The sequence below is a fragment of the Staurois parvus genome, unplaced genomic scaffold (genome assembly GCF_062004578.1).
Source record: "Staurois parvus isolate SC_StPar_1 unplaced genomic scaffold, SC_StPar_1.0 ptg000697l, whole genome shotgun sequence".
In the NCBI taxonomy this organism is placed as follows: Eukaryota; Metazoa; Chordata; class Amphibia; order Anura; family Ranidae; genus Staurois; species Staurois parvus.
In genome coordinates this window covers 212,738-238,252 of record NW_028318493.1, presented here as the reverse complement: position 1 = coordinate 238,252, position 25,515 = coordinate 212,738, and the positions used below count along the sequence as shown (strand labels likewise).

Below are 25,515 nucleotides of genomic sequence, written 5' to 3'. Positions count from 1 at the left end.
TGCAGCGGACAGAGGCTCTGTGGTGACCAAGGTGAGTGTGGACACGGCATGGCAGTCTATCTATCATTACTGATAATGAAGGGATTCTGCTTCAATATGTTTTGTCTTTACAGATGTTGCTGACCTGGATTGTTGGAATTTTGTGGCTGAGTGCTGTAAAAGGTAGATCAAAAGTAATATTTATGAAAGTACTGAAATCCAATAAATGAAAGGGGCAGGCCAGGGACAGTCAGGCAGGGGGAGGAAAGGTCTAGATGATGCTGGCCATCCTCCAGCCAGGAAATGAGGTGGGCTCTATCTGACCTGCTGCAGCTTCTACTGCACATTGTGAGAAGCTGACAGTGTGCAATGAAATCAGAGTAACAGAATAAGCCATTTCAGTACAGAGGGGAAGGCTGTACAACTGTGCAAGATTGAATGTGAGAATGGAGTTCTGATTTAATAACTTAGTTGGCTAACATAGGGTAACACAAAAACACCAAATGTATGCACTTATAAAATAATACATCTTTTCACTAAAAACCACATTCCCAGTGAAGGAGGTGCTTGTATGTACACATGGACTCCTGGCTGGTGGTCACTGTCTGACAGCAATGATCCTCTGACAAAGCAGTAATGCCCTTGTTACTGTTCATGAAATTGCGGACCCTCAGCGATAGGGCTGGGCATTTTTATTGTCTCTTGTGTATGCAATATTCCCAGTTAAATGGCCATTCTATCTAAAAGTGATGTATGAATTCAATGTGTGGTCTATTGGACTGGGTGATTTGTTGAGTTATTTCGTAACTTAGGAAAAACCTTTCTGCCAAAGCTCCTAGCTTGGGTCTGCCCTACCTGGGCATTTCAGGTGTTCCCCTTCTCTTGTTACATTTTCCATTACATTAAATATTCGGCAAGGATGGTGGGAACCCCTCATAATGGGCACAGTAGGTGTGCAACCTTTAAACTTACCACAAGGATGGTGGGAACCCTACATAAGGGTCTCAAAAGTTGTGCAGAACCAGGAACTTAGCATTGGGATGGTGGGAACCCCTCAAAATGGGCACCGCAGATGTGCAGAACCTATAACTTACTGCATAGATGGTGGGAACCCCTCCTAATAGGCACAGCAGGTCTTCAGAACTGAGAATCTACTGCAGGGATGGTGGGAACCCTCATAAAAGGCACGGCAGGCATGCAGAACTGAGAACATTCTGCAGGGATGGTAGGAACCCCTCATAATGGGCACAGCAGGTGTGCAGACCTTGGAGCTTATCATAGGGATGATGGGAACTCTGCATAAGGGTATCAACCGGTGTGCAGACCCTTGAATTCAGTGCAAGGATGATGGGAACCCCTCATAATGGGCACAGCAGGTATGCCGACCTGGGAACTCTGCACAATACCCTCATAATGGGTATTCAGCACAGGGATTTCCCTAATAAATGCCTGAAAAATAGAAGAGACTTTTGTGGTGGGATTCACTTCTCCAGCTCTCACCAAACATCAAAATGTCAGTTTTGTGTGAAGTGCCCATTTAAAAACCACATTTCTCATTTGTTGCATCCAGGTGCTGAGGTCTGCTACAACAGAGTGGGATGCTTTAATGATGCCAAGCCCTGGGCGGGCACTTTGGAGAGACCCATTACAAAGTTACCTTGGTCCCCGGAACAGATCAACACTCGATTCCTGCTGTACACCAGGAGCAACCAGAACAGCTTTCAGGTAATGGATAATGCTTTAGCTTTGGTTTAGCTTGAGTGGGTGAGGACACAGCAGAGCACAACATAAATCATGACACAGGACAGAACATCCCTCCTGCCTTTCAGTTTTTTTTCTGTCATATTATAATTTATGTAAAGCTCAACTCTGTGGAAAATGGAAAAAATCCTTTGCAGTGGGACTCCTTTTGAACTGGCAAGGTGCTGGTTTCTACCATACTTTGCCGCTTGGTCACTCAGAACTGGAAAGCAATTGAAATATTGGCTTGTAGATTGCTTGTAGATTCAGTTACAAGTTGGAATTGTTCAGTTCTAATTTTCTTTCCCCATTGAAAGCTGATGAACATCAAAAACGGTCATGAAACAGCCAAGTGTCAAACTACAATGGAAACTATATCAACTTAGAAGCCAAGGATGGAACCATCTTTGTTTAGGCACCATCCAGAGTCACCATAAATTTCACAAATGTCTGATATACAATATATTGCCAAAAGTATTGGTCGGCCTGCCTTTACACACACATGAACTTTAATGGTATCCCAATCTTAGTCCGTAGGGTTCAATATTGAGTAGGCCCGCCCTTTGCAGCTATAACAGCTTCAACTCTTCTGGGAAGGCTGTCCACAAGGTTTAGGAGGGTGTCTATGGGAATGTTTGACCATTCTTCCAGAAGCACATTTGTGAGTTCAGGCACTGATGTTGGATGAGAAGTCTCCGCTCTAATTCATCTCAAAGGTGTTCTATCGGGTTGAGGTCAGGACTCTGTGCAGGCCAGTCAAGTTCCTCCACCCCAAACTCGCTCCTCCATGTCTTTATGGACCTTGCTTTGAGCATTGGTGTGCAGTCATGTTGGAACAAGAAGAGACCATCTCCAAACTGTACCCAAAAAGTTGGGAGCATGAAATTTCCAAAATGCCTTAAGATTTCCCTTCAGTGAAACTAAGGGGCCAAGCCCAACTCCCGAAAGGCAACCCTACACCATAATCCCCCCTCAACCAAACTTTACACTTGGCACAATGCAGTCAGGCAAGTACCGTTCTCCTGGCAACCGCCAAAGCCAGACACATCTATCAGATTGCCAGACAGAGAAGTGTGATTGGTCACTCCAGAGAACATGTCTCCACTGCTCTAGAGTCCACCACGGCATCCGACGCTTTGCATTGCACTTGGTGATGTAAGGCTTGGATTCAGCTGCTCGGCCATGGAAACCCATTCCATGAAGCTCTCTACACACTGTTGTTGTGCTAATCTGAAGGCTACAAGAAGTTTGGAGGTCTTTAGCTATTGACTCTGCAGACAGTTGGTGACTTCTGCGCACTGTGCGCTTCAGCATGTGCTGACCTCACTCATTTGTCATTTTACGTCCCCTACCACTTGGTGGCTGAGTCGCTGTTGTTCCCAGTTGCTTCCATTTTGTTATAATCCCACTAACAGTTGAGCGTGGAATATTTAGTAGCAAGGAAATGTCACGGATGGACTTATTACACAGGTGGCAACCTATCGGTACCACGCTTGAATTCACTGAGCTCCTGAGAGCGACCCATTCTTTCACAAATGTTTATAGAAGCAGTCTGCATGCCTAGGTGCTTGATTTTATATACCTGTGGCCATGGAGGTGATTGGAACACCCGAATCCAATGATTTGGAGGGGTTTCCCAGTACTTTTGGCAATATAGTGTAGATCAGATGCAGAATTATGAATTAAAGTAAATACAATAGCTACTAAACATCATAAAGTTTCTGCTTTTTCTCTGACAGCAGTCAATAATAGATAATAATTTACTGGGTAATCTGTTTCTGCAGGTAATCAGTGCTGCTAATCCATCCACCATTTCCTCCTCCAATTTCCGCACCTCCAGGAAGACCAGCTTTGTCATCCATGGATTTACTGACAGCGGCGAGGCCTCTTGGCTGTCCGATATCTGTAGGGTAAGTAAACCTTTCTTCGGGCCTCCTGTTTCATTGCTGGAGTTCAATAATGTACACGATAACAGAGCCCGCTGTCATGGCCTACCTCACAATTAGAGAGCAGAAGCAGGTGTGGATCTGCAATCACATTCAGTACCAGTCATTGTAAGGCATAAAGCTGACCCAGAGGGTCAGATGACCTTCTTAATAAAAATTACTTTTCTGTCTACAGCTAGTAGGACTAATTGAGTTGATAAGTTCGTTTGACGTGTTTTTAGGGTCAAGAAAATATCTGTTATTTTGCCATTAGTTCCTTAATGTAGTCAGGCACTCCACAAGTTAACTGTCCTTATTGTAAACACTCCTTTTTAACTAAAGAAGCCTTTCCTACCCAGGGGCGGACTGACAACTCATGGGGCCCCAGGGCAATAGGGGATCATGGGGCCCCTGTGTCCTTGCCCAATCTCAAAAAAGCCTATGAAAACCAGGGGCATCTAATGGGGCCCCCTACTGACCCCGGGCCCTCAGGCAGTGCCCGAGTTTCCAAATAGTCAGTCCGCCCCTGTTCCTACCACTGTGGCAGCAAAAAACCTTTCTTATTACAAAGGGAAGCCATTTCCTACAGCTTTTACTGTAAAGAGCCCTTTCACATTACTTTTACAATAAAACATTTCCCTGCACTGATGAAATGTGTCCTTACCCTATATGTAACTGATGCCCCCTAGTGTAGTAGAATATTTTGAACTTGATGGGTTTTGGTTACTTTTTTAACCCCATTTACTTTATTACTATGGCAGCTGCTAATATGCTTAGCAAACTGTAATCAATTTACGGGGCAAGGTTGCCATCTTCATATTGGTATTCTTGAACATCCATATAAAATATACTGAAAAATAATTTCTGCAATGTGCTGTCCCTGCCTTCATGATATACAATGTCTAACCCATACATCGACATTAGGGATTGGATAAAAATCCCACCCACATACGCTGCTATTTTTTCTTGTAGAAACTTCTTGCAATTGAAGACGTGAACTGCATTTCCGTTGACTGGAGTGGAGGATCCCGCACTGCGTATTCCCAGGCTGCTAACAACATCCGTGTCGTGGGGGCTGAAGTCGCTTATTTCATCGACATTCTTTCGGTAAAGTACAACCGGAGATAATAAACATCACAAAAGAAGGATAACAGGAGTACTAGGGCACACATAAAAGGTCAATGCACCTTTAATAGGATAATCACAGTATGGGGTTTATTTACTAAAGCTGGAGAGTCCAAAATCAGACTCCCTTCTGCATAGAAACCAATCAGCTTCCAGGTTTCATTGCCAAAGCTTCATTGAACAAGCTGAGGTTAGAAGCTGATTGGTTTCTATGCAGAAGGGAGTCTGATTTTGGACTCTCCAGCTTTAGTAAATAAACCCCTGTGTGTCCAACAGAGTTTGCTAATGCACTTATGGCAAGGGCAAAAAGCCGTACACAACAGAACAGAAACACTGCAAAAAACATAGCAGTTACCAATGGTACTGCAAACATGGAGGAACTGCTTTCTCCAACTCTGTGTTTTGGGGGTTTACATACCCCATTCTCAAGGGCACAAAGTTGTAAACAACAGAACAGAAAAAATGCAAAAGACAGAGCAGTTACCAATGGTAGGGCAAACATGAAGGAACTGAGTTCTCCAACCCAGTGTTTCGAGTTCTCCAACCCAGTGTTTCGAGTTCATATACCCCTTTTTCAAGGGCAGAAAGGTATATACAACAGAACAGAAACAGTGCAAAAACATAGCAGTTATCAATGGTACCGCAAACAAGGAGGACCTGGGTTCTCCAACTTAGTGTTTCCAGTTCACATACCCCTTTCTCAAGGGAAACAATAATCAGTTCAGCATAATATGGAATACAACTCTAAGACCATAACAAGATGACATTTTCATAAAAGCTTAGAGTGCATGTATAGCACAATGTAATGATTTCTATAGGTTCACATATAACATAGATCATTGGCATGGCTGGTAGCAATGTATGTCTTTCACACTATATGCATTTGTTGAAAGAGCCTTCCAGTAACTTTAATGACCTGAACGTTGGCTCACCAGAGTTATTGCAATCTAGTACAGCCTTTCCCAATAATTTTACCTCAGAGGAACCCCTAAAATCATTTTCATGTGTTTGGGAACCATTACTAAATTCATTTTATTTGGGGTCATGGGAGAAAATGCTCCTTACATTGGTGGTCAGTAGGAGTAACCCTTATGGTGGTGGCAGCTAAACTGACAGCTAAAAAGATAATTGGGATATACTGCTGGCTTTGCCAAGGGGTGACCCTAGAACCATGCAGGCACCATCAGATAGGTACTGCTCACAGAATCCCTAGCAACCTTGGGAGGAACCCTAGAATTTCACAAAACCCTGGCTGAGAATGGTTGCTTTAGTATGTGGAGACTATAGAACAGCCTTTCTCAAAGAGGGTTCCAAAGAACTCTAGGGTTCCTCCAGAGGTTGCTAGGGGTTCCTTGACCTATGCGCAATTTCTGAATGCCTATCTGTAAAGGGGGGATTCTTCCTGTTGACCTCAAATGTAGGGAGCATTCTCCTTACTGACCATTATGTTAATATGCCATAACCTGTAGATATATTAAAAATGATCAGCGGTTTCTTGAGACCAGAAAGTTATTTCAAGGGTTCCTCTGAGTTAAAACGTTTGAGAAAAGCTGCTTTAGACCCTCTAACAGAGGATCCAGCACATTGGGAAGTTGGCATCTATTGCTCCTAAACAACAGTTATTCACTGAAGGGGACTGTCACTATATTGAAAGTGTAAATAAAATCTCTTCTCATAAGGAAAATACATTTTTGTCTCACATACAGCCCATGATGCTGAACATCACTTTAATGAAAGAAATAAATCACCGAAGACTCTCCAAAAGTCAACACTTCCCAGAGTGTTGATCCTCTGGTCCCCTGCTACAATCTATAGTTCCTCCTATCAACCCCCCACATTTCTGCAGAACACAGTAGACATGTAGTGGGCAGTGTGGGAACCATAGAGCACAGCAGGGGACCAGAAGATCAACAAATACCTTGGGGGAGAGGGCCACCTAGTGGCCCAAAAAGAAAACACACCCAACACCTCCTTACAAGACAGTGAAGTTTTGTATCTTGTTTTCTGTGAAAAGCCCCTCCATGTGCACCTTACTTTAGAAAGCTAGCTCAGTTTGCTCACTTTGAGAGATTTCCTCCAACTTTCTGTAGTGTCTCTGGGATAAGAAGTGAAGGGAAATTTCCCCAATGGTACACAGATAGAGAAAAATTAAACATAAGGGGGTTCTAATCCTTCTCTACTCTGTCTAAAACAAATAAAACAGTTTTTTCTATACATACATTTTAATTAATATTCTATATTCTTTATGCAAATTATACATATTTTTGTTGCTGTATTGCTCTAGTTCTTCCTCCTTTTGAACTTTATTAACATTTAACATTGTGCATGTAATATATGTTTGTAGAAAAACTTTGCTTACTCTGCGGCAAATATCTACCTGATTGGACACAGCCTGGGTGCCCACACCGCTGGAGAGGCTGGCAAGAGGGCAAAAGGCATTGCAAGGATTACAGGTGACTGCTGAGAGCGTTGTGTGACTGCACTAGGACAGAGTATGAAGGCGCTGAGAGGGAAGTCTTGGAGAAGTTAGAGGACCATTAAAAACTTAAAAACTCGGTTGTCATTTGGAATGGTATTGTACATAGGTCACACTCTGCAATCCCATCAGTGGAAGTAGGAAAACTCCATGATAGGTTTCTACCTGGCTGCTTTTGAACTGGACAGTTCGTGTTTTCTAATTGTGGTCAGGTTCTTTAATTGCTATGCAGTCTCTAGTTTGGACATGCTGTATAGGGGAAACTAGACCCCCCTCCCCCCAAAACAAAATCGCGGCAAGTCCTGGCTGTCAGTTTATTAGTCATTTACATTCTGTGTATCAGGAGCTTGGTGCTATGTAAAACATAGTTACATAGTTGGTCTGGCTGAAAAAAAGACAAAAGTCCATCCAGTTCAACCATTAAAAAAAAGAAAGTTATAATCCTATACTCACAGTTGATCCAGAGGAAGGCATAAAAAAACCAGCAAAGCATGATCCAATTTGCTCCTGCAGGAGAAAAAAAATTCCTTCTTGATCCGAATGATGAACAAAGCCTAATTATAATTATCACAATGTATGATTAGTTAGGTCGTTCAAATGTCACATGTTGGCAGAGTAACTCTTCCTCTATGGTAACTCTTCATGTTCTTCTTTTTCATTGCAGGTAAATAGTGGAATCCAAGCAAAAGCAACATGCGGTCTTTGAGTCCTTAATGAAGGAGGGGTGCAGGCTGTCCAACATCCACAGAAGGCCACAGAATGTTTACAGAGATGACACCATTGACAAGAGCGATGGTTGAAAAGAGGAGATTAAGGGGGGATATGATCTCCATGTATAATACATAAGGGGGGATATGATCTCCATGTATAATACATAAGGGGGGATATGATCTCCATGTATAATACATAAGGGGGATATGATCTCCATGTATAATACATAAGGGGGGGATATGATCTCCATGTATAATACATAAGGGGGGATATGATCACCATGTATAATACATAAGGGGGGATATGATCTCCATGTATAATACATAAGGGGGGATATGATCACCATGTATAATACATAAGGGGGGATATGATCTCCATGTATAACACATAAGGGGGATATGATCTCCATGTATAACACATAAGGGGGGATATGATCACCATGTATAATACATAAGGGGGGATATGATCTCCATGTATAATACATAAGGGGGGGATATGATCTCCATGTAAAATACATAAGGGGGATATGATCTCCATGTATAACACATAAGGGGGGATATGATCTCCATGTATAACACATAAGGGGGGATATGATCTCCATGTAAAATACATAAGGGGGATATGATCTCCATGTATAATACATAAGGGGGCATATGATCTCCATGTATAACACATAAGGGGGGATATGATCTCCATGTATAATACATAAAGGGGATATGATCTCCATGTATAATACATAAGGGGGGGATATGATCTCCATGTATATTACATAAGGGGGGACATGATCTCCATGTATAATACATAAGGGGGGACATGATCTCCATGTATAATACATAAGGGGGGATATGATCTCCATGTATAATACATAAGGGGGGGATATGATCTCCATGTATAATACATAAGGGGGGGATATGATCTCTATGTATAATACATAAGGGGGGATATGATCTCCATGTATAATACGTAAGGGGGGATATGATCACCATGTATAATACATAAGGGGGGATATGATCTCTATGTATAATACATAAGGGGGATATGATCACCATGTATAATACATAAGGGGGGATATGATCTCCATGTATAATACATAAGGGGGATATGATCACCATGTATAATACATAAGGGGGGATATGATCACCATGTATAATACATAAGGGGGGGATATGATCTCCATGTATAAATACATAAGGGGGGATATGATCTCCATGTATAATACATAAGGGGGGGATATGATCTCCATGTATAAATACATCAGTGGTTCATATAGTGAACTCGGTGTAGAGTTATTCACTCTGAGGTCATCACAGAGGACAAGGGGGCACTCTTTACATCTGGAGAAAAAGAGATTTAATCTCAAAATATGTGAAAATGTGGAATAGACTCCCTCAAGAGTTAGTTAGGGCAGCTCAGTAGATTGCTTTAAAAAAAGTCCTGGATTATTTCCTAGATGCACAGAATATAACTGGATATAACATTTATAGGTAAATTTGATCCTTGGAATATCCGATTGCCTCTCGGGGGATCAGGAAGGAATTTTTTCCCCAGCAGGAGAAAATTGGATCACGCTTTGCTGGGTTTTTTTGCCTTCCTCTCGATCAACTGTGGGTGTAGGATTATAACTTTTTTTTTTTGGTTGAACTGGGTGGACTTTTTTTTGTCTTTTTTCAGCCAGACTAACTATGTAACTCAAAGACCGCATGTTGCTTCTGATTGGATTCCATTATTTACCTGCAATGAAAAAGAAGAACAAGAAGAGTTACAATAGAGACTAAAGCCGGCCATACATTGGTCGAATACCGAAAGAATTTTCTTTCAAAAATCTTTTCTAAGAATGTTCATTCGAATTTCACACCATTAGTGGGTCACAGAAACAGCAAATTTTCATGTGACCATCGAATTTGAGTGATTGGGCATGTTGGAAATTTTTTGAAAAACAAATTTTGAATCATTGATGAATCATGCGAGAAATATAAACGAAAAAAAGAGAAATGAGCATAAGCTGACCTGGAAAGAAAAGAACATTCTTGGCCACGAAAACTCTTTTCTGTAGCAACATGAGGTTAAATTAAAGGCTTGCTTGGTTGAATTTTCTAAATCAATGGTGGCACCATTGGATTACAAAAGGCACAAAATTTCCGATTTTCTAAAGAAAATTCATTCGGAATTTGATCCATGTATGGCCTGCATTACTCTAACATTTTTCTCAACCCATAAAAGTAATGCCCACTTTTGCCTTACTTTCAGTACATCCCTCTTATTTTGTTTTATGTCTATGTACAGACCAAAGGATTTATCCTTGTATCCGGAAATAACATCTTATATTCTTCACCAAACTCTTCACTACAAATAAAATGTTGATGTTGGTATAAACAAGACAAATCACAGAATATATTTAGTGAGTGTGTGTAGTGGGGTAAATGAGAACACTGTGTGGATAACTCCATTTCCTTTGGCTTCTCTCTGCCAGGTCTGGATCCCGCTGAGCCATACTTCCAGAACACACCCATAGAGGTCAGGCTGGACCCATCAGATGCCAAGCTTGTCGATGTCATTCACACGGACTCAGGACCTCTCATCCCTAGCCTAGGTCAGTCCATGTGTTACTTCATTAAAAAAAAAAATGATTTTCAGTGCTTTTTTTCTACTGTGGAAAAAATGAAATAACAATGAAGTACACAAAAAAAAAGGAGAAAAGCACATTGCAAAGCAGCATGAGAAGGTTGTGTTAACCAATATAGAGTTTGAGCAAAATGCTGGAATTTTGTATTTAGGAGTGTTGGATATCATTGGGGTTAATTAAACCCTCTATGTAGCCAAGGGGCAAAAGCCGACAATGGGCAGGAGAGATACTAGAGCAATGTAAGGCTCCATTTATACTTGTGACCTGGGGACGTGTGCCAATACATATGGAAATCTCCTGCTATACACCCATTCCAGCAAACTTTGACCAAAAAGAGGGATTATTATTTTGCATACATTGCAATGCATGTTTAAGCTAGCCAACTGAATCAAAGTCTTCAGAGGGTTCTTTGTTCAGAATTTTTCCCACCTGATGAGTTATATTTATGTTGAAGCTACTTGGATTTGAGCACAGGTATATCTCATTTCTATTATATGTGGGAACACCAGTGGGGTTCCTGACCATTAGCAGTCTCACTGAAAGCAATGGGAAGCTGACAACTCCCACAGCTAATTGCGGCGGCTCATATGTAATCGCTCATGAAGTGATTATCTGCAGGTTTGCGCCCAGGACCGATCACTCTTACAACCCGGTCACACTGGGTGCAACTTGCCATGCAATTTGCCATGCCATGCGAGTTGCAAATCGCATGGCAAGTCGCACTCTATTGTCCACAATTAGAGCGGTCATATTGGTGCGATTCCGACTTGGTCGGAGCCGCACCGATTTCTAAAGCACTGCATGCACTTCTTCAGGTGGGACTTGTATAGACATCTGTGTATTGCAAGCCGCAGATGTCTTGCAAGTCCCACCTCAATTCGGAATGACAATGACATCTGACTGAAATCGTGTGACTTCACTGGAAGTCGCATAATTTCAAAGTCGGATTGGCATGACCAGGACCATAGGTAATAGCTCAATTACATATGAGCGGCCCCAATTAGCTGTAGGAGCTTTCAATGGCGTGCTTACTGCAGGTAATAGCCTAGAACCTCTCCTGGGGTTCCCACATGTAAGCCCCTTTATCTGAGGGCTTCTCAAATTTGGATGGGGCCTAAGCCCTCAGACAGATGGTCTGAGCAAATGACTGGCAGGTGCAGAGTCAGCACATTGATGGTCAAGAGCAGACAAGCACAGAGTCCAGGTTACAGACAGGTAAATAAAGCAATGATCACCAATCAGTTGTGGTGCCAAATCAGAAGGACAGGAGCTTAATCCAAAATACAACAAATGTACTGTAGCCAAGCAGATACAAACTCACAGCACCTGGTCAGGCAAAAGCTCAATTTCAAGCACTCAATTTAATCATACTTGATTAGGGTACAGGTGCACCCTGTTAAATATGATCAGCACATGGCAATGGTTCAAAGCTGATTGTTAGGTCTGGTTTACACCTATGTGTTTTTTGCTTTTTGCAGAAATGTACTACAGCCCATTTAACATGGTTTCCTATGGGACATGTTAACATCTATGCTTTTTTCAGCTGCTGCATTTTTGGAAAGGGTCAAGGACTTTTTTAAATGCACTATAGACTTCAATAGAGATGCTGCAGAAAAGGATGTAGTGCGTTATTGATGCATTTTTGACACATTCTGTTGTTTTTTAATCTGCCAAACAACAAATTGGCCAATAAAAGCATAAATAACTAAAAAAGGAAAAAGCATAAAAAAATGCACAAAAACCACAAGTGCAAAAATGCAAAACACACTACAGAAATGGATCAAATGCAAACTGCATAGGTGTGAACTAGACCTAACAGTGTTGTGGCAATAAATGTCAGTACTGGGGCTAGTGCAGAGCTGAAGCAGCTCTGTCCAACCTCTCCTTTCAGCAAAAAATTCAATGTTACGACTGGTTTACACCAGAATCGAATTTGCAATCTACATTTGGGGTGCTGTTAAAGGATAAGTTCACCTTTGTAAAAAAAATAATGAACACATATCTGTAAGAAAATATTATTTTTTTACTAGGAATCTGCAAAGAACTGCACCCACGATCAGCAGCTCATAGGTGTAATGTAGGGTTGTCACCTCCTCCCTTTAAGCCCTGCTTCACACTGATGCGATGCGGAACTCCCAGCATTTTCTGTGCAAATTCCACACGCATCAGAATCGCAACCGTTCATGTGAACCGCTGCGGGTGTGTATGTTAACAACACCCCGAAAGCGGTCCGCAAAACGCGCTGCGATGTGCAGAATCAGATCGCATAAGTGTGAATACCCATGTGATCCGATTCTAGTGAAGACACATTTTTGGTGCGATTGGAGCCAAAATGTATGGCTCCAATCGCACCACACACAAATTGCATGTGATTTGCACAGGAATGCGGTGTGGTTCCTGTGCGAATCACATGCGATATAAAGCACTGCATATATGTGAACCCAAGCTAAAACCAAACACATATTAATTACACAGGTTCGGAGGGTAATTTATTGCAGATAAGACACTCAGGCTAGGTTCACATATGTGCGGGTGGTGCTGCTTCGGATCCACACAAAAATATGTGCAGCCGAACCACCCACACGGAAGAATGCGGACCCACAGGCTGGTGCCATTAATTCTAATGTAAAGAAGGAGTGCAGCGCTAAAAGGAAATCACAATATGAGTATTCAAATGTATATACACCATTAAATATACAGTTCATTAGGTGACTTGAAGTGACTTGAGGTGCTCCAATGTACAGTGGGGATCGAAAGTTTGGGCACCCCAGCTAAAAATTTGTATTAATGTGTATAAAGAAGCCAAGGAAAGATGGAAAAATCTGTTAAGCATGGGGTTGGATCAATCATGCTTTGGGGTTGTGTTGCAGCCAGTGGCACAGGGAACATCTCACGAGTAGAAGGAAAAATGGATTCAATAAAAATTCCGCAAATTCTGGATGGTAACTTGATGCCATCTGTGAAAAAGCTGAAGTTAAAGAGAGGATGGCTTCTACAAATGGATAATGATCCTAAACACACCTCGAAATCCACGGGGGATTACATCAAGAGGCGTAAACTGAAGGTTTTGCCATGGCCTTCACAATCTCCTGACCTCAACATAATTGAAAATCTATGGATAGACCTTAAAAGAGCAGTGCGTGACAGACGGCCCAGAAATCTCAAAGAACTGGAAGACTTTTGTAAGGAAGAATGGGCAAAGATACCTCAAACAAGAATTGAAAGACTCTTGGCTGGCTACAAAAAGCGTTTACAAGCTGTGATACTTGCCAAAGGGGGCAGTACAAGATATTAACTCTGCAGGGTGCCCAAACTTTTGCAGACGCCATTTTTTTGTTTTCTGTTATTTTGAAAGTGTAAATGATGGAAATAAAATCTAACTTTTGTTGACATATTATAAGAATGTCTAATCTGTAATTTGATGCCTTTTGGAGATTTTTCCATCTTTCCCTGGCTTCTTTATGCACATTAATACAAATTTGTAGCTGGGGTGCCCAAACTTTCGATCCCCACTGTAACTGTATCCTCCTATGGGTAAGGTGCTGTGATATTAAGTGCGAAAATAATGCGCACTCACCAGAACGCACAATTAAATGAGCATTTGTGTATATTTCCTGATGTCATCTGCCAATCTGGAAAGTATCTAGAATCCGGTAGACTCCCTCATATGGTCTTGATCACCAGCTGCTCCTGGCATGCCAATTTTTCCCTCCTTTAGGTATATACAGCAGAAACCGCGTTCTGGTGAGTGCGCATTCTTTTCGCACTTAATATCACAGCACCTTACCCATAGGAGGATACAGTTACATTGGAGCACCTCAAGTCACTTCAAGTCACCTAATGAACTGTATATTTAATGGTGTATACACATTTGAATACTCATATTGTGATTTCTTTTTAGCGCTGCACTCCTTATTTACATTGTCTATTTAGAGTTTTTTTATGGTTAACTGGTGCACAGCTGCTTTATTCTTTGTGTGCGCTCACATATATTTATTTTATTTACCATTAATTTTAATGGCAGGCCGCCTGCACTGGAAATCACAACCGTACTAGGAACCGAGGTTCCCGTGCGGGCTGCGTTTTCAGAAGAAGTGCAGGCAGTTAAACAATGAGAGGAAGAAAGAATGAGCCATGCAGAGCTACATGGTAGTGCATTGAGAACTACAAGCCATCAGCTGCAAAGGCTGTTGGTTCTTGTAGTTGTCCCATTCACAGAACTCTGTGAATGACACGACCAGACAGTGTGTTTGGGGAGAAGATCCTCGACTCGCTGTCACTAGAGGTGGAGGGAACAGTGAGAACATGTTACATGTTCCATCTTAAAAATTTAACTTATCCTTTAACAATGTATTTGCACCCTCAGCAAATTGCAAAAGGCAGAGCGTTTTGAAGGCAGTGTGGGAAATGTGTAAGGGATGTGCCTTTCCAGCATCTCATTTTGGTGTAACCCAGCCCTTAGGGACTTTTTTTCATATGAAAACTGATTTTCTCCCCAAATAAGTCTATGGGAATGCAAAAGCAGCTGAAGCAGGTCAACTGCAGGTGAAATGAGCCTGCAATGAATTCTGATTTATCTCAAAGGTATCTCAAACTGGTGTCAAAACCACGCTGCAATTGTCCACACTGGCCTTTATGGAGACCTATTCCTCTACTCAGTGAAGGATCATTTCTGCAATGGGACACAAATGGGAAAACAAACTTGACAGGTTTTTTTTTTAAGAGCTCTTTCACATACGTGTTGAATTTTAAAGCAGCCTTTAACGCATATTATTGCTCTATAGTGTTATTGAGCTTTCAGATGCATAGCATAGGCATTCAAGTACTGTCGGGCGATGATCCTCAAATGCCTGGTGAGATTTTTTTTATAATTTTTAAGAGGCTAAAATGGGAAATGATCACTTTGACACCTGCAAAGCACCACAGGCCATTCACTGTGCATTTATGGTGCACGTGTGGGAAGGCTTTCTGCCGGCAAGACACAGTGGTGCTGCAGGAGGGATTCCCCAGTCAACAACACTGACTGGGTTAATGGGGAAATCGATCGATTCTACTATCAGTGGAAGAAAAGAAAATCGAGTCATCTATGGCTTGTCTTAGTGAGGCTTTAAAAATGCAGACAAAATGCCTGCTTTTGGCACTAGTGTAAACTTAGCCTAGGAAGGTGGGTAGTTAAATACTTCTGGGTTCCGGTGATCCGATGAAGGAGAAAAGCTGCTGGGTTATCTCTCAAACTTTGGATTGTGGCTTTAACCCTTCTTTGCTCAATCCGAAACAAAAAAAAAAAAGAAAAAAAATATGTTGGTTTAAGGGCTCGTTCACACTTGACTGTTTTACCAACTCTTGGCAAACGCCCCTATAGCGTTTGGCAAGCGTTGGTCCGGCGTTTGCGGAGCGTTTTCAATGTTCGGCAAACGCTCCGCAAACGCCGCATGCGCGGGTCAGTGACGGTTGCTAGGTATTTGCCGAGCGCTAAAAACGCCCCACAAACGCCTAAAATGAAGTTTGGATGGTGTTACCGCTCTGCAAACGCCCTGCAACCGCGTCACAACCGCACCGCAAATGCCGGCATTTGCGGAGCGGCATCATAGACTAGAATAGGAGGCTTCAAAGCCTCCTGACTCGACCAGAGACATCCGTTTTGCCGCACCGCGATGCGATGCTAACGCTCCCGTTAGAACAGCACCATGTGCTGCAATAGTCAGAATTGTCCGAGGCGTTTGGGAAGCGGTAAAAACGCTTCCCAAACGCGTTTCTGCCGCTTGAAAACAAGGCTAGTGTGAACGTAGCCTTAGAAATACTTTGAAGTTTCCTCATGTATGAGTTGGACATCTATGTTTGGTTGTCTATGGTCTGTTGTTTGTATAAAACTAATAAAACCTCAACAAAACGTCACATTAAAGGAACGATAATAGAATGTATAATTATGTTTATAAACTTTTAGGTTTTGGAATGAGCCAGCTTGTTGGCCATCTGGATTTCTTCCCTAACGGCGGAGTCCATATGCCTGGATGTCCTCAGAACATTGAAATTCCCAACATCACGGTGGAAGATATCTGGAATGGTGAGGATTGTATATTGTAGATGACGGCTTCTCTCTGTGATGCCAGTTCTGATGTACGGCTGCATTCACACCTGAGCGATTTTCTGCTTGAAGCTTGTAGCTCCAAAACACTCAACAAGCCAAATGCTATTCATTTCAATGGCCCTTGTTCACATATGAGTGTTCTGTTGCCTGAAGCAAAACGCCTGTCACTCAAAAAAGTACATGAGCTTCTTTTTGGCAAATTAAAAGTGTTTTTGGCCCCATAGACTTCAATAGAAATGCCTGAAAATGTGTGACTTGAGAGTTTTACAAGCGTTTTGTTGCGCGTTTTCTGCTCAGACAGCAGATCTCCACACTTAATTTCCTCCCCTCTCCTCCCTCTTTTTTGGCTAAACAAAAATTCCTGAAGCTGTAAAGCACTGGTAATACGCTTCTAAAATGCTTGAAAACACTCAGATAAAACACCAGTAAATCTTTAAATTAAACGTTTAATGCTCCATTAAAGCCCAGCCAAAGTGCATCAAAACAATGTCTTACTGATTGTTTTCTTCCTAAAGCAGCCACAGCCACCAGTAATGAAGCCTGTCCTCTGCCAGCATGCTGCAGAGTAGGAATTGTACTCTCTGTGGGGAAGCGGTGATCTCTTTGTAGAGGATCATCCCACCCCTTGCTGAGTCAGAGCTTTGCCTACTGATTGGGGAGCTCTGTCTATGACCTCTGCAAAGAGACCACTGCTTTCACACTCAGAGCAAGGGTCCCACTCTGTAACATGCTGCCAAGGGACAAGCTTCTCTACTTAGGCTGTGGATGCCTCCTCAAGAAAAACAACTATAGGATTTTGCAACATCTCAGAGCAAATAAAGGGGACTTTAAATATATCTCCAGAGGTAATACAAAACCCCATATCATAAAACATAATTTTTTTATTTGTTCTAAAAACTAGACCAAAAATTGGTATAAAAACCACAATTGAAGTATTCATCATTATAAGGTGTATCAATATAACCACACAAAACAATGCAACGTAAATGTAAAGATGAGAGCCAAGGTCTACGCGTTTCATAGAAAACATTCACTTCTTTAGGACTTTTCTGGTCTCACACATGTATTGTTATTCTTATCACAAATATAGCCTAAAACAAAGTAAAAAAAGACAGTTGACAGTACAAAATAAAAACATGCCCAGAAATATTCATAAACATATTAGGTTCAACCATATAGCTAAATACACAGAATAGGAAAGGTGTGTCCGTGTGTGTGTGTGTGTGTGTGTGGGGGGGGGGGGGATATATTCAAAGTCCCTTTATTTGGTCTGAGATGTTGCATGTTAATCAGTTGGGGATGAGAGCATTATAGTTACCACATCCAACCTTTATTTCTGGTATTTTGACTATAAGATTTTTTTGTACCTGTACCTGAAATGTATTTAGCTGGTTTATAATGAGTTTTCAGTTGGACTTTTACCTTCCCTATCTCTTAGATTGTAAGCTCCAAGGATCAGGGACCTCCTAACCCTCTTGTATTGAACTGTATTGTTGCTGTATTGTCTCCCGTTATATTGTAAAGCGCTGAGCAAACTGTTGGCGCTATATAAATCCTGTATAATAATAATAATATAAATCCTGTATAATAATAATAATATAAATCCTGTATAATAATAATAATAATATAAATCCTGTATAATAATAATAATAATATAAATCTTGTATAATAATAATAATAATAATAATATAAATCCTGTATAATAATAATAATAATATAAATCTTGTATAATAATAATAATATAAATCTTGTATAATAATAATAATAATAATATAAATCCTGTATAATAATAATAATAATATAAATCTTGTATACTAATAATAATAATATAAATCCTGTATAATAATAATAATCTGTCTTCATGTACTCAGGTACCTACATAGGTGCTCCTGAGCCCCTGAACCCTGGAACTGCTATATTGTGAGCAGGTCCTGCAGTCAATATACTTGCAAAAAATGTCATAATGTATATCCAGGATTATAAACAGGGCATTTTTCAGCACGAACGCGAGGAAACGCTCTGAATGTATATAATGGCAAGGGGTGCTGGGGTGAGCTGCAGGGTCTATTGATGCTGGCTGATGGGGATCTATTGTAGCTGGAGGGAGCTTTTGTTGTGGGAGGGTCTATTGTTGCTGGGAGAGATCTACTCTTAAGGGAGGGGTTTACTGTTGCTGTCTGCTGGAGGTTCTATTGATGCTGGCTGCTGGGAGATCTATTGTTGTTGACCTGAGGTCTATTGTTGCTGGAATGGATCTATTGTTGATGATGGGGTATATTGTTTGTTAGCACCAAAAAAGGATACTTGGTTCTGTATTCTCTAAAAGGGGAGGTACTGGAATGTAAATAGGAGGTAGAAGGTGCGTGGGGGGATAAGGGGTAACTCAGAAGTGGGGAGTACCTGCACCTATTCTCTGAAAGAAAAAGCCCCGATAAACCTGACAACCAGAAATATTTGTCATTGCTACAGTATATAATGCAGCTGGAGAAATATGTACACTATGGCACCCACAGCATCTCCAATGAATGTTTTTTTTCTCTTACTGGTGTTCTGGATCACAATGAGCATAGCTCTTTCTAGTGGTTGGAGAGAGGAAATGAAAGCCTATTCACAGGGGTAGAGAAGCAAGGGATGTGTGGCTTCATCTGTATTGGTTTGACTCAAGCCATAAGGATTTGAGTGACTTTGACAAGGGCCAAATTGTAACGGGTCGGAGCAACTCCAAAACTGCAGCTCTTGTGGGATGTTCCCAGTCTGCAGTGGTCAGAACCTACCAAAAATGGTCCAATGTGAGAAAACTGGTGAACCGGAGTCAGGGTTATGGGTGGCCAAGGTTCATTGATGCACGTGGGGAGCAAAGCCTGGCCTGTGTAGTCCGATTCAACAGAAGAGCCACTGTAGCTCACATTGCTGAAAAAGTTCATTCTAATACCGATAGAAAGGTGTCAGAACACACAGAGCACCACAGCTTGTTGTGTATGGGGCTGCGTAGTTGCAAACCAGTCAGGGTGCCCATGTTGACACACGTCTACAGTCAAACATGCCTATAATGGGCATAGGAGCATCAGAACTGGACCAAGAAGCAATGGAAGAAGGTGGTCTGTTCTGAAGAATCACTTTTTCTTTTACATGTGGATTGGTGGGTACATGTGCGTCACTTACCTGGGGAAGAGATGGCAGCAGAATTCAGTATGGGAGGATGTCCATCCAGTGGGTGAAGATGCTTTTTCTAGTAAAGTCCATGCCTAGATGGGTCAGGGCTGTTTTAGCAGCAATTGTCATAATGTTATGGCTGACTGGTGTATATACTGTATATATATATATACATACTGTATTATTTATATAATAAAATCAATCTTTTTTTTTATAGGAGTGGTTAACTTTATAACTTGTAACCACATGAGAGCCATTAAGTACTACACAGACAGTATCGGTAACACTGGAATTTTCACCAGCTATCCCTGCGCCAACTGGAACACCTACCAGGCGGTGAGTGCCTGTGTGCCAATCATCTCCATCCTATAGGATAATCCTAAAAGCTGAGATTTAGATCCCTACTGATGAAATTGTAATCATGTCTCACATCATTCACTGAAAGCTGAACTCCAGGATAGGATAAACATCTCACCATTACTTCTAGTCATCTCCCGCATTAAAAATTGGCATTTTTTAAGGAGGTCCTAATTCCTCTATTCAGTATAGATCAGGACCTCATTTATAATACCGTTTCCAGTTCTCGAGACCTCACTTACAAAAAGATATTGGATATTGAGTCCAGAAACAGGCAACAAAACTGGAGAAAGGTCTAAGGAGTATGCGTGGGTTTCCTCCAGGTACTCCAGTTTCCTCCCACATTCCAAAGACATGCTGGTAGGTGAATTGGCTCCTGTCTAGATTGGCCCTAGTATGTGTATGTATGAATGTGAGTTAGGGCCCTTAGAACATACGTCCCTTGAGGGTTAGGGACTGATGTGAATGTACAATATGTATGTAAAGTGCTGAGTAAATTGGTGGTGCTATATACAGTAAGTACCTGTAATACATAAATAAAAATTAAAAAAACACAGGAGTGACTGCAGAACTTAATACCTATAGTTTGGCTTCTCCTCGGCCGGATTCTCCTCTCCGTCCCACCAGCTTTTAGCTGCTGTAAGGAGAGGCACACAGGGGATCAGTTCCTGTAATTGCAAGCCACCACCACTTCACAAATCACCCTCCCTGTCTAGGATTTGATTCCCTCTGCTGCCCGGGTCCCCTTCCCTGCAGCACTGTGGCCTTCCCTCCTCTCCTCTTCCGCCAGCTGCTGCAGGCACACAGGGGGGATCTTGTCAGGAAGGAAAGTGGGGGAAAGGGCCAATAAATATGTAATCGACCCCTTCCTTTTGTGAAGGAATAGAGTGAGTGATCGATGCCGATCATCTCTTCATGTTGATTTGCATGGATAAACAGTATTGGAATGGTGATTCTATTTTTCTAGTTCTGGTTATAGGGAAAAGACTATTTCCTCCAATGGCATTCAGTTGGACCTTTAAACTTTGGGTTTTTTTGGTTCCTCTGGAAGAACACATATGGCATCTGCAGAAAAGGCATGAAAATGTTTCATTCTTGCTAAATATGCATTTCTCCATCATACAGGGCAGCTGCAAAACTTGTCCCAGCTCTGGATGTCCAAAGATGGGCTACTACGCCGACACTTACAAAGGTGTCACCACCTCCAGCCAAGTCTTCTATCTCACCACTTCTTAAGGGTAAGTAGCAGCCTAGTTAAAAATGTAAAAAGAAACAAAGAGATACTCAAATGCAAATCTCGGACTGTTCAGCGGGGACTGTCCGAAGTTTGATCCATCTATGGGCAGGCTGGTTGTCAATCGATCAACTGTCGGATTTTTTTACATGCGATTACTGCCCACGGATATAGTTGCTAGCAGTAATCATTGTGTTGTGCTGGCCTGCAAGCGGAACACAATAATAGGAATCATTCCTCCATCAACACTGTATTGATGGGAGAATCGAGCATAATCTATCGGCTGCTTTACCGATAAATAAAAGCCTCTTAGAGTTTTTTTTTCACATTCTTTGACATTCTTGGTTGTGACCATGAAAACACCCGTTACCACACCATTATTGTGTAGTGTACATCCCAGATAATCCTGCAAATGCTGATTTCATCCAACGCATTTCTTGGATCAAAGTTCACTTTTTCAAGGGATCAAATGAGGTCCAAATAGTGAGAATAATCTTATAAAGAAGCAAAGGTGTCATAAAGGTAACATTCATATATATTGCTTAACTGTCATTGGTGTGTACATTATACAATGCCAAATATAGAACTCCATGTAGTGGATTACAATATGCTGTTTTGTTTTAAAATATACGTATTTAGCAGGGCTGCTGTTAGAAACCATGGGACCCCATACAGCCAAACTGACAGGGCCCCATCAAATAGCACAGTTTACTACGCTTCAGTTATGAATGAACACAGTGAGTTCCTGGTACCGATTGCTCATTGTGTTCATTCAGGAAAGGAAGGGGCTGGTAAATGTGATAGACCCAGACCCTTCCCTCACTCTCATCCTGAAAGATCCAAGTGTGTGCTTGCAGCTGCCAGTGGGAAGGAGAGGAGGAAATCTGGCAGCACTGTGGGGGTAAGGAGGGTACACAGGGGGGGCTGGGCAGTAGAGGAAAACTTATGGTGCACAGGGAAGGTGATCGGCAAGGTGGGGGGTGGGGGAGGGGCAATTACTGGAACCGATCCCCTGTATGACTCTCTCTGCAGTAGCTAAAAGCTGGAGGAAGGGAGAGGAAAAAAAAACAGCTTTCAGCTGCTGCAGAGAGAGCCATACAGGGGATTGTTTACAGTAATTTTTTTTTTTTAAGTCCGCAAACGTGCAACTATAAACGTAAAAACCCGTAAGTGTTCACAAAAAATGTGCAAGTGCAAAACACCACACGAAAAAGTGCACTTAGGGGTGTGCTGTGTCCTACCCCTAAAGGGGCTTGGACCGCTTACCCTGATCCCCCGGGTCACGAAGCTCCTGACGGGGACAAGGTTCCCAATTGGTCCTCCTGGCCAAAAGGCCTGGTGGACCACCGTTCCTTGTGTCCAGCTGAAGCCAGACACACAGTACTTGGTCAGGGGGCTCTCCCGAAGAAAAGCCCCCTAGGGATCAGGGGAGGAAGGAACCAAAAGGCCACACATCCTCCCCCTAGACTTCAGGGTAGGCCCGAGGACCCACACCCTCCATCCGTGAAAACACACACATAAGCGAAAGAAAAAAGTGACAAACGTGGGAGGTGAAATAAATTAAATAAATAGAAAATAAAAAAGTGGTACCGTGCCAAATTGTGCACAGACCAGGCCCTGAGGCCCGTAGCAAAAATTGCCCTGGTCCTAGCTAAAAGGCCTGGTCCTTAGGGCGCTGTGCAAAAAGAATGTAAAAACAGTGACCATGTGCCATGTTCACACTGTGGGGTCCCACACCCAGGTGTTACTAGTGGCAGCCCTGAGAGCGTCTACTCAGGGGGCACCGAGTTTGCGGACTTTCTGCCTCCTCAGCCCCTGGCCAGACCAAGGTAGATCCGTCCAAATCAGGAGGTACTGGGTCTTTCCAGTGTTCCCGGAGGAATTACTCCCAGGGCCCCAGAACGAATCATGGCGCTCCCCGGTTTCTGTCCCTCCGGTACTAGCCTTCTGGACCCCCATCATACCAGTGAGGGTACTATACAACAGCCATCCCCGCAAAGCTAGAATGGCCGGGAGCACACCCACTGGACACTGATAAGAACAGATACTACACTTGATCTTAGCCAAAAGGCCGAGAAGCGATTGGGGATTGTTTACAGTAATTGCCCCACCCCCCACTGTGCTGATTACCCTCCCTGCCCATATCCGATTCACAAAGCTGCCTGGGCCCCCCTGCTGGCCTGGGCCCCATACAGGAGGACTGGTGGTACCTCGTTATCCACGGCCCTGGTCCTTAGCATACAATGTCAAAAGTGTACCCTTCAGAAGGTACTCAGTATAGCATGACGTTGCAAGAAAGAGATGGATGGATAGATGGATGGATGGATACAATTGATCCTAAAGTGGCATTCTATGAGGCTGATTTACTAAAACTGGAGAGTACAAAATCTGGTGTAGCTCTGCATGGGAGCCAATCAGCTTCTAACTTCAGCTTGTTCAAGTAAGCTTTGACAATAAAACCTGGAAGCTGATTGGTTTATATGCAGAGCTGCACCAGATTTTGCACTCTCCACTTTTAGTAAATCAAACCCTATGTGTTCAGCTGTTGTTTAATACAATAATTATTTGTTATTATTCATTGTCTTTATATTTATTTCCAGATCACTTCTGGCTGTAAACGTGGACCTCATTCCATCACGGCAATGTTTGGATTTTTCATTTGTCCACCAATAAATCTAGCACTTGCCAAAATACAACTTTTGGTTCTTTTTTTTGATGTACTGAATAATGGAGACATCTGAGACAGTCTGTGCTGTCTACTTTACTCTACTTAAAAACATACCATACTCCTAGATTGTAAGCTCCAAGGAGCAGGGCCCTCGAACCCCTCGTGTATTGTATTGTTACTGTATTGTCTCATGTTCTGTCCCCCACTATAATGTACAGCGCTGAGCAAACTTTTTGGCGCTATATAAATCCTGTATAATAATAATACATTAGCCAATCATCACCCTTATTACTATACCCAGTACACTATGCTCAGGTTGGTTGGACTCATGGGGAGGGATTTACTAAAACTAGAGCACTCAAAATTTTGTGCAGCTGTGAATGGCAGCCAATCAGCTTCTAACTTCAGCTTGTCCCATTAGGTTTGGACAATAAAACCTGGAAGCTGATTGGTTTCTATGCAGAACTGCATCAGATTTTGCACTCTAAAGTTTTAATAAATCAACCCCACAGATGCTAGAATTTGGTGTTACCACTCCACTGAGAGTGCAGATAGATTATTATCAGTGTCAATCATTTGGTCATAACTCCCAGGCGTCTAGTGGAGGCTTCTCCTTTGGACACAAGACTAGATTTGGTATTATACCGTATTTTCTCCACTTTTTATACTTAAAAACATACCCCAAATATCGGGGGTTGTCTTATACGCGGGGTATACAATGTGAACCTTTAGTTTGTTTGGGCCAAGCTGACTCAAAACGAACATCCCTAATTTGTCATCCCTCTGTATGTGCGGTAATACTGTATGTACGGTAGCTTCGGCTACATACAATATACCGCGCTGAACCAATCACGGCGAGCGATGTATTCTATTAATGAATACAGAGCCTGCTCGGAATCGCTGAGGTTGTGACATCATCAGCTCACCTCTCTGACTCAGCCAATCCGAGCAGGCTTTGTATTCATTAATAGAATACATCGCTTGCAGTGATTGGTTCAGCGTGGTATATTGTATGTAGCCGAAGCTACCGTACATACAGTATTACCGCACATCAAGCGGGCTGACAGATTAGTGGGTATATATTTAATCAAATCTGATGTTTATTCAAATCTGATGTTTTTAAATGGTGTTGCCTCGGAAGGGGGGTAGTCGTATACGGCGAGTATAGCCCAAAACCTATGTTTTAACTGGAAAATCAGGGGTTCGTCTTATATACCCAGTCACCTTATACGCCGGCAAATACGGTAAATAAAACAATGCTGCACTGCAAATTAAATCAAAATAAAATTACACAGAATCAGGGGCGTCCCTAGGGTTGGTGTCACCCGGTGACGGAACACTTGGTGACACCCCCTCTGACGATCCCTGCAGGATGGATCAGATCGGCGGATTGGGGAGCATAATGGATCAGACTCCGATCCATTATGCTCAATCTG

General features: G+C 42.2%; 1 protein-coding gene and 1 pseudogene across 1 annotated transcript; one reads left to right on the top strand and one right to left on the bottom strand.

Annotated features, from left to right (window-relative positions):
• Positions 1-24,107, top strand: LOC149446061 (pancreatic triacylglycerol lipase-like). The gene is made up of 11 exons (XM_089653024.1): positions 1-31; positions 114-162; positions 1,550-1,704; positions 3,504-3,629; positions 4,617-4,751; positions 7,114-7,222; positions 10,427-10,546; positions 16,524-16,643; positions 20,038-20,156; positions 21,303-21,415; positions 24,012-24,107. The coding sequence occupies exons 2-10, from the start codon at positions 114-116 to the stop codon at positions 21,411-21,413; spliced, it is 1,044 nt and encodes a 347-aa protein (XP_089509150.1). The 5' UTR covers positions 1-31; the 3' UTR covers positions 21,414-21,415; positions 24,012-24,107.
• On the bottom strand, positions 23,334-23,494 carry LOC149446062 (U2 spliceosomal RNA; annotated as a pseudogene).
• Positions 24,108-25,515: the final 1,408 nt, after the last annotated feature.